This window comes from Saccostrea echinata, unplaced genomic scaffold (genome assembly GCF_033153115.1).
Source record: "Saccostrea echinata isolate AGI-Se365-2 ecotype Australia unplaced genomic scaffold, CSIRO_AGI_Sech_v1 ptg000054l, whole genome shotgun sequence".
In the NCBI taxonomy this organism is placed as follows: Eukaryota; Metazoa; Mollusca; class Bivalvia; order Ostreida; family Ostreidae; genus Saccostrea; species Saccostrea echinata.
This window is the reverse complement of record NW_026889803.1, coordinates 16,594,665-16,605,053: the sequence shown is the minus strand read 5'-3', so window position 1 is coordinate 16,605,053 and position 10,389 is coordinate 16,594,665. Positions and strand designations below refer to the sequence as shown.

Here is a 10,389-nt window from a genome sequence, read left to right as displayed (position 1 = left end):
TAAACGCTCTAACCACTGTGCCACGCTGGCGACTTTTGGGTTTTTGTGCTTGTTCTTTTTAATGTCTTGCATTGATATCTTTTTGGGGTTTGGGGGGGGGGGGGTAGTTGTTGATACATGTATTTTATTCTGATTTTATCTAAGAAGGATATGAACTTCATAAGCAAACATTGAACAGTGAGTCTTCCTTTTAAAGGAGAAATTGTGCCTTTTGGATTAGTATGAAAATTAGATGAAAGTTAGCACGTTATACTTAAAATACATTTACAATGTAACTTTCTTATACCAAACTAACTAACCTTCTGTCAGTTTTATCAGGCACAAGAGGCACCGGGACGAGAACAATATATCATTGGAAGGATGTAAGTATTCAATACACTACTTACATAGTCGCACTACATGGAGTTTATCAAGGAAAAATTAATATATACATGTTTATGCATAGGCCATCGAACAAGAGCACTTCCACCATATTGTAGATTTAAAAATTGATCTTGTCTTCAAAGAAATATTGATGATCATTAAGTTCTATGATTCATTGCGTGTTGTAAATTACGAGTAGTGCCCATTGGAATTCCACTAGTCTGAAGACAAACAAAATGTGTTTGTGAAACACTAATTCCCCGTATGGCAACTTCTAGTAAAGGTTAAACTTTCTCAAATGCAAATCGAATTTGTTGGTACCCGAAGTAGGGTCTTGTCTCGAGGAATATACCTGTGAAATATGAAAGCTCCTGCATCAACCATTAAATAGATATGGAAAAGGTTAATGCTTTTCAAAAGTAAATCATACATCAAGGTGAAATGGTCAAAATTATTGGTGCCCAAGGAGAGGCCTTCTCACAAGAAATACAAATATGAAATATGAAAGCTGTAGCACCAATCGTTCAAAAGTTATGGCCAAGGTAAAATTTTATCAAAAGAAGGTCAAACTTCAAGGTCAAAGTTGTTGGTATCTAAAGGAAGGTCTTGTCACAAGGATTACTTATTTGAAGTATGAAAGCCCTAGCCCCAAAAAGTTATGGCCAAGGTTGAAGTTTTTCAAAAAAATAGGTCAAACTCATAGGTCAAGGTCAAAGGGTCAAAGTGGTTGGTATCAAAAGGAAGGTCTTGTCACAAGAATTACACATGTGAAGTATGAAAGCCCTAACACCAACTGTTCAAAAGTTATGGCCAAGGTTAATGTTCAGTAAAATTTTGAAAAACTGGGTCAAACTCCAAGATCAATGTCAAATATGATGGTACCCAAAGAAAGGTCTTGTCATAAGGAGTACATATGTGAAGTATGAAAGCCATAGCTGCAATCAATCAAAAGTTATGGGCAATGTTAAAGTTTTTGCGGAAAAAGAGACAGACTGATGGACAGGGCAAAAACTATATTCCCCCGAATCGTCGATACGGGGACATAAAATACGAAGAAATGAATCACAAATTTATTGTATATATTTGTATTTATTGTATATTACTTATCGTGAAAAGTAAAACAAGTGAACAAAGAAACAGAGAGATTACTGCATGGCATAAATTTAGTCAGCTAAAATCAAGAAATTCAAAACATTTTGAAACTTTACATAACAATTTTATGACCAAAAAAAATACAGAACAAACGGGTTGATTCGTAGTTTGAAAGTGGTTGTAGTTTATTTCAGGTTCTGCATGGCGGAGGTAATGCTGTGTTCGAAATGTTTTTTCCAATTTGGTATGGAGAGGAGATAATTACATGTTGACCAACCATTCATTCGTAAAACGGAACCGATTCCTCTTTGTGTGGCAGAGACGAATTGCCATATGTTTGGCCATGGACTCCCATTTCATCATGAAACGCCGTGTAGTACTGCCCATCGTAATGATTTAGTTGTGGGGGTAACAGAATTCCTGCCGAATTATTTGCTATAAAATTAAAAATGATTTCAATTGAAATAAGACTCTACATATATTTATGTCTTTTCATATTCCTACTTAAAATATATTAACAGTTAATTGTAGTAATAAACCAATGTTTCAAAAAGAAGATGGGCGAACAAGGCGAGCGAAATAGTGCGACAAACATAAAGGTAATAAAGTGCCCCGCCACAGCATGATACGCCCGTCAAATATTGTTCAATTATACGAACAGTTTAGAGTGCAAGAAAATCAAGTCAACCTTGATACAAGGATTTCCAAGATTTTTCCATTTCTTATAATTTTTGTTTATACATTTCATGTGGTGAAGGCATTATAACAAATATTACATTATAGATCCTCAACTGGTAGTGTTAGAGCTTGACAAATGCCTTCTGCAGCCCCCCCCCCCCCCACACAGTGACACACACACACACATCTTTCATATTTGTGAAACATGATGCTCTGAAATTTACTAGTTGATATTTTCAAAAAAGTAAATAAAAATATCATATTAAACAATATCAATTTAGTCTTAACAACTTAATCTATACCAATTTAATTTTAAAATAAAAGACTGGCCATCAAATGACATATGCTATAAACTAACCAGCAGTTCTGTGTAATTCCCAAAGGATACAGATAAGAACTGCTTGATCAGAGATGCTCTAACAGAAATGATTGAGACAGCTAGCCTTCCTACACTGAACTCACTAATTAATCTTTAACTAGATGCATATCCACTCATTACTCCCAAGGGATGAATGGATCTGCGCTATCTGCTTGGTAGTGCAATTAAAATGCATATTTATGTCATTCTGAAATTAAATTTGAAAACAAAGATTTTTTTTTTAATTTGTTACAAAGATTTATAAAAAGAAAAAAAATTTGTAATCTTGATGCAACATTTTTAATAAGGTTTCTGCTTGACTCTTACATTTGTAGGGACTATCTACCATAATAAATTTTTTTTAAAATACTTGTTTTGTTTTTTTTTAGATTCAATGTCACACTGGTTTTAAGCTGCAATTCATATGGACAATGGGCATGCTAATTCCAATTCCAATATCATATCCCCCCCCCCCCCCGAGTATAATTAGTTTTAATTAATTAGTTTATTATACGATATCAAATAAGTTTATTATACAATATCAAATTAGTTTTAATTACTTTTCACCAAATTCATTTTAAAAGTTAAGCTAGCCCACAAAAACTATTTAATCCAACATGGCTGACTCCTCTGCCCAATTCCCAAGAGATAAAGATAACACCTGCTTGATCAGAGATGCTCTACCAGTTAGCTCCTCACACTAAACTCATTAATTTCTCTCTAATTTGACATGCAATTTTCTGTTATCAAAATTCTCCTTGACCAGTGCTTGATAATTACACCCATGGGAGAGGTGGAATTTCTCTTGTAACATTATATTTGTTATAGATTGCTGTAAAGTATATAATGAAAAAAATAAGTATTTCTTGATTTTAACATCTTTTTAATAAGGATACTGCAACACTTTTACATTTTTTGGGATTGTGTAATTTAATAGTAAAAAGACAGTTTTTTTTTAAAATTTCACTTAAATTAAAGGTCACAGTGACCTTGAAATAGGTCGCGACACACCTTCTACCTAAGACGCATAAACTGGCCAAGTTTGATGATTCTAAGTCTAATAGTTTTCTAGTTATGAGCCGGACAGGATTTTTCCATATTTGGCCATAGCATCTTAATTAAAGGTCAGAACGACCTACTTTTAGTGCGCGACACACCTTCTACCCAAGAAGTATCAGCTGACAAAGTTTGATAATCCTAGGCCTAATAGTATTAAAGTTATGAGCCGGACACGAGAAAAGCTAACAGACAGACAGACGGACGGACGGACATGAACGCCATAACATAATACGTCCCGTCTAAAGACGGGCGTATAAAAATCAAATCTCAATTATAACAAAATTTTCGTCGATATTTTATCTAACATTAAAATAAACTTAATGAAAAATCTTCACAATTTGCAAAAATCTCACAAAAATTGAAATTATTTGCCTATGAAATAACATACACACACTAAAGAGGGCAAAAGGATCATTTTCTCATACTATAGCACAATTTTTTGATATGAGTGGGTCTTCGCTCCATTTTTTTTTTTTTGAAAGTTTAACCTCAAAGTTTGTGTAAAAATATACATTTTTTTGGTTAATAAAAACATGGAGCAAAGACCCACTATGCTTCAAAAATACACTTTTATGAAACAACATTCGCATCTTTCCGAGAAATACCTGAAGTCCATTTAGTCAAGGGTCATATTACAAACATGATTTAATTGCTACTATTCATCTAGAGCTGTGTAGCGTACCGGTTAGCATATTGGCCTTAAAGGTTAATCACAATCAGGATTTTTATTGCTAGGGTTCGAACCCAGCGAGTACCACATTATTTATTGATAACAGAAAAATTCTGGTCGAGAAATTTTATTCAAAAAAGTGTTGTTTATCATAATTTCATAAATTTCAATAATGAGGACTTTAAATGCTAAATTCACAAATTGAATATGATTTATATATTATTAATATCTAAAGCTATATAGGCATTCTGCACGCCTTGTTCATCCATCTCCTTTTACAAATTAGCCTAAAATCAAATAGTATGTACTATAGTTTTTAAACCAAAGTATTTACTATACTTACACTATATATCAATGTTCAATGATATTTACTATTACAAAGTAGAAAGAAGTTTGTATTTTTACACATTTATACTGAACAACGGTTTGCTACAGAGTATTGCTACTTATTTTGCTTTTAATAAAAAAAATATACCCCCTACCGAATAAATCAGAAGGTACACATCGGCGCCATTTTGATCTTTTCTAGCTTGTTCACGTCAACTTGTATTTTCGTCTGAAACTCCGTGAAATAAATTCCCTGCAACCGTATCCTTTCTGTGGTCAGTCTCTCGAGGTCTCAGCTTACGGACAGTACAACCAAAATGGCACATCACGTTTGCAAATATTAAAAATCTCTCGTCAAACTTGATAGAACTGCTCCAACAATCCGTGCTAAAGGGGGGGGGGCTGAAATTTATATCAATATGGTAATGGGAATACCGATTTGTTAGTTCTTGGGTGGATCAAAAGCGGCATGTTGTAATTACTTTGAATTTTTAACAAGCATCTCGATATTAAAATCTCGATTAAAAACGGTTGCAGGGAATTTATTTCAGGGAGTTGCAAACGAAAATACACGTTGATGTTGCCGACTTGGAAAAAATCAAGATGGCGGCGATGTGTACCTTGTGAATTATTAGGAAGGGGGTATATTTCTTTTATTAAAAGAAAAATAAGTAACGTCAGGTGCCTGTGAGAGTATTATGAGTCATATTTTACTTAAGTAAACCAAAATTCCAAGATAATGCCAGTGAATAAATCATATAAAAATATCGGCAGTTTTACAATTATAGTAAATTTAATGAGAAATAGAAATCTCAAGAGTAATTAAATTTTTACCAAAGTAAATCAATTTCTCAAGGTTTTATATGATGTTTAATCAGATCAAATATTCCTAATTCTATCTATAGAATACAAAAAAAAATTTTGTGATTGAAACATCATAGAATGCAAATATTGTATTCATTTATACAATGCAAACAGAAATTATACATTTTCCCGTTTGCCCGATCGTGACAAGGAGCATACAGTGGGTATGATGGGTCGGCAGGGGATGCTTACTCCTCAATTGCACCTTATCCCACCTCTGAGGGTTTTAGAGGTCCGTGTTTGCTCTGCTCCAAATTTGTAGTGTTTCAATGGACTTTTGAGATTGATTAATGCTCGTTATCTACATATTTCACATAACAAGTAATAAATTATAAAATGCAAATAGAAATTATGACATACAATAAGTAGAAAGTATACAAAACAAATAAAAAAGTACACTACAAATTGTGAAATATAAAATTTGAAACAAATACTACGAATGGAAAATTAAAGATAAATAAAAATTATACAATACAAACTGTAAAATATGCAATACAAATGGAAAATTACTGTAAACCAACTTTTATTCGCGAGCGAGAAATTTTCGCGAGTTTCGCAACCTACTTTAATTCGCGAATATTAATCCCCGAGAACTATTTAATTTGCTTTGTATTTGTAGACATTGTTTCCTCAGTCGCGAAAATTAATCGTCGTGGATTGATTTCAAACTGACGATTCGCGAATAAAAGTTGACGCGAATAATAGTTGGTTTACAGTATACATTACATGCTAAAAGCTCGAATATGCAACGTTCAACATGCCTTAGAAAACAACCATTCGCTTAAAAGTAAATAAGAAGTTACATGTATGAAAGTGAAATAAAACTGGTTATGAATATTCATAAATGTTCTTACGTGTAATGGTCGTATGCTGTGTTGATGAGTTATTGAGTTTTAAACCAGAAGTGGTCCGTCTTCTTCGGCTCCAGCACATGCAGCAGTCGAGGAAAAAATACAAAGCGATACCAAGTATCACACACCCGCATACTATTCCAATAACCACTTCCGCATAATAACTTTCACTAAAGTTGTAAAAAGAATACAAATGTATTCTTAGATCATTCAAGTACACGTAACCTTTTTCTTTACATGCTTTAATCTTTACTTTTTTGAAAATTTTATATTGACTTTTGAAAAGAGTTAATTTGAAATAACAATACCTTTTGTCCTTGAATGTCCTCTTCACAGAGATATCAGAAAACATTTTATCAACCTTTGAAAGATCAGATCTGCCTACCTCCTCTTACATGATATTTTTCTCTAAATAATGACAAATGTACATTTATATTTGCAAATAGAAAAGAATCGGATTCTTAAGAAGTTGGTGGAAAACAAATTTTCGACGAAAAAATATTTGAGAAAATTATTTTAAAAATTGAATTACACTATAAAAAAAAATGTAAGAATTTGTGTCCCACCGCTTAAGGAAAAAAGAAGAGCATGTGCGGATCTCTATAGAGGAGGGGGAGGGGGTCCGGATCCCCCTGGATTTGTAGAGTTATTAAATCATATACTGAAGTACACACACAGAAAACATGGGCCCCTGTTAAGAAATAGCTGTTTTACATTTGGGGAAAAAAGGAGTTCAAGTGTTTTGATTTGTTTCTGAGCTGGAAATTTTTTCACTGGGACGGACCCCCGAGAAAAAATTCCTGGATCCGCGCCTGGAAAGGGTGGAAGAAATTGAAAAAAATTGCAGATGGAGAAAGAAAATAAGTTGACCTTTCAGCTTTTGGCCTTACGGCCACATAAATTTAAAGTTAGAGTTTTGTCCTAATGTGCTTAAAATTGGGGCGGGTGGAGTATTAAATTTTTTTTCCATTTTCTATTACTGTGAACATCTACATAACGATATTCTTGTACAAAATTTTCACATTGTACCTGCCAATATGGATATATAAATTTGAATGCTTATTCTTTAAAATGTGCACAGAAGATTCTTTTTATATTAAATATTTATCGACTGTAATAATGATTTTATGAGAAGGTTTGTACACGCCAGGCACCATAACTGCTTGTATGAAATTGGGCGCGGGTCCAAATACTTTGTGCATATTGGTTCACCACTTCTCATTGGCCTTTATCTAAATATATATTTTTCGTCTAACCAACAAATACTAGTGCTTTGTCTGAAAATATCACAGATTTCCACTTGTCCTTATAACGTCCAGAGTCATAACTGCTTGTATGAAACTGGGCGAGGATCCAAATACTTCGTGCATACATGTATCAGTGCTTTACATGTTATTCATCACTTCTGATTCGCTTTTTTTAAAAATATATTTTTCGTTTGACCAACAAATACTTGTGTTTTGTCTGAAAATATCACAGAATTCCACTGCCTTTATAACGTCTAATTTTTTGTTCTTGACACGTTCGATACTGTCAGCATTTTACAGCATGTGGTGTCAAATTTAGCCTTTACTAAACAGTTCAAATAGGTGTAATTAGAATCTAAAGTCCACCAACAACTTGTATTATGTAATAACTCTCCACATTCTCCTGTGCTAAAAATATTAATACGAACGGGGAGTAAATCTAAAACTTTGAGAGTGATCGATGCCAACAAATTTCCAATTGATTTTTGAAAAAAAAAATTGACCAATTAAAAAAAAAAACAATGGGACGGGACACTTTGAGAGGGGCAGACGGGCCCATAGGGAGTTATGGTTTTAAATTTCTTTGCAAAAGCTAAGACGCTTTTTGAGATATAGCCCGGAAACGAAGGTGTTACGTACGGAAGCCGGATAGGCTCATTTTTGACAAGACAAAAATTTTTAACTCGTTATAACGAGATAATTATTTCTTAATAACGAGTTAGTATCTCGTTAAAACGAATTAGTATCTCGTTATGACGAGTTAGTTATCTCGTTATGGCGAGATAATTATCTCATTATAACGAGTTAAATTTATTTTATCTTGTCGAAAATGAGCCTTTCCGGCTTTCGTAGTTACGCACAGACAGAATGCATGAATTTACACCCTTGACCTTTCATCTTTTGACCTCAAAATCAATAGAAGTCTTCTAAAGGCCACAGGGAGTTTTTATATAAAGTTTTATTGCAAAAGTTTCTCAAGATATCACGCGGAAACGAAAGTATTAAAACAGACAGAATTTATGACCTTGACCTTTGACCTCAAAATCAATTAAGGTCTTCCATAGACCAAAGCGAGTTGTTATGTAAAATTTCATTGCAAAAGCTCAAAGGCTTCTCGAGATATCGCGCGGAAACGAAAGTGTTACAGAAAGGCAGAAATACAGCTAAACGGACAGACAGAGCCAAATTACAGTTTTCCATCCCTAATAGGACCTAATTCTCTATCCTTAAATATCCATCGCATATATAATACACTGATATTAATTCAAAGCATTTTACAGTAGAAAAGGATTTACCAAGAGAAAGTTTCAAAAACGTAATTAACTAAGCAGTAATTAATTAACAGAAATTACATTGAAGTCTATGGAGACAAGCGATTTTTTAAAAATAAAAATTCAAATAATATTAAGAATATCAATAAATGCTGTGGTGGAAAGATGCATTCAATCATTAGAAGTAGAATGACAATTGAAAACAATTTTTTATCGTACAGATTTTTTAAAATTGATTTTTATTACTTAAAAAAAGAGGGAGATAACTCTTCAACAAAGGTCAAGGTCATAAATTAGGACACGTTCCATTCTTACATGCTAATAGTAATAAATGGGAATTATGTCTAAATATACTGAGTATTCAACACGTAAACATCGGTCATGTATTTAAATTCATTGAATCTGAGGCTATTAGGGATGAAATACCTTAATATCCCCTACTTTCAATGAAAGCGGAGGACAAAAAAAAAAAACAAATTTAATCTACTCATATGTAAGGAGGGCATAAAATACGGACCCCTGGAAAGACCAGAGGTGGGATCTGGTGCCTAGGAGGAGTAAGCACCTTTTGTTGACCATAGGGCTGAAGGTGTGACCGGTCAAGGTGTGAGCACACCTTGACCGGTCATACCCTCAGTCCTATGTGGAGATCAGGTAGACGGAACATTCTGTAGTCAAATTAATTATAGAAACAAAAATACGACCCATTGAAAGGTTATCTTTGCAAACAAGGTCATTATAATAACCGTAGAATTTACAAAGTTGACTTTAAACGAGGTCTTTGAAATCCCTGTAACATCAAGTAATCTGTCAATAGCCTGTCTCGGTTTAAAAATTGATCGTACTCAGAGTATGCTCTTGAGTATCGAATCAGTTTTAAGATGTTGGCGCCAATTGCAGATGATAGTTGGATATTACTACATAATATAAATAAGGAAAATTGACGATAGAAAAGCTGAATTCGTCTCATTTGACATACAATTTAGTTGTTAGTTTGCCGTTATCGTCTATTGTCAATGAAACATCCAGATGCAAAACAAATGTGGCAGATTATGTTGTGTCTGGAGTATATCGAGTCGACATATGAATGAAAGTAAAATTGTTAATGGATAATACGTCGTCGATATAAATTTCGATTTGAAGCCCACAGCAATGGTTTTCTTCTCATGTAAAAGTTTTTGAATAAATTCTGCTTGGCTAATAAAGGAGCACAGCATGTGACCATCGATATTCCAACAGTTTGCCGGAGGACCTGGTCTCTGAAGACTACATATATGTTGTCAATGAGGAACCCCAGCATCCTTTTAATATAAACGTCAAAGTACTTGTGTGTAGAATCAGAGGTGAATTTTAACAGAGTAATCACAAGATACGAAAAATTTCGACTATCATTTTTATTGAAGAAGCAGTTTTCTATGATATCAAAAAGCCCAGTTTTTAATTTATCTCGAAGAATGGTTGTTTAAAGTGTAGAAAAGTCGTACGTTTCAATGTTACTGACTTTTGAAAAAATTAAGCGATTTTAAATTTACCCGGATAATATGTTCTTCAGTGTACAAGTAGTTTGTAATAAAGTTGCAAAATCTTTTCGTCCTTTATGGTTGTAGTC

At 33.5% G+C, this 10,389-nt stretch overlaps 1 protein-coding gene across 1 annotated transcript; it reads right to left on the bottom strand.

Moving 5' to 3' along the window:
• Positions 1 to 1,432: 1,432 nt before the first annotated feature.
• LOC133171629 (uncharacterized) lies at positions 1,433 to 6,666 on the bottom strand. The gene is made up of 3 exons (XM_061306419.1): positions 6,571 to 6,666; positions 6,266 to 6,432; positions 1,433 to 1,890 (listed from the first exon to the last, which is right to left on the bottom strand). Exons 1-3 carry the CDS (start codon positions 6,612 to 6,614, stop codon positions 1,736 to 1,738), a joined length of 366 nt encoding a protein of 121 aa, XP_061162403.1. The 5' UTR covers positions 6,615 to 6,666; the 3' UTR covers positions 1,433 to 1,735.
• Positions 6,667 to 10,389: the final 3,723 nt, after the last annotated feature.

Coding starts and splice junctions, on each gene's coding strand:
- LOC133171629 (XM_061306419.1), bottom strand. CDS start 6,614: ATGTTTTCTGATATCTCTGTGAAGAGGACATTCAAGGACAAAAG. Junction 6,433..6,570: donor AGGACATTCAAGGACAAAAG/GTATTGTTATTT, acceptor TTACAACTTTAG/TGAAAGTTATTATGCGGAAG. Junction 1,891..6,265: donor ACAGCATACGACCATTACAC/GTAAGAACATTT, acceptor TTAATTTTATAG/CAAATAATTCGGCAGGAATT.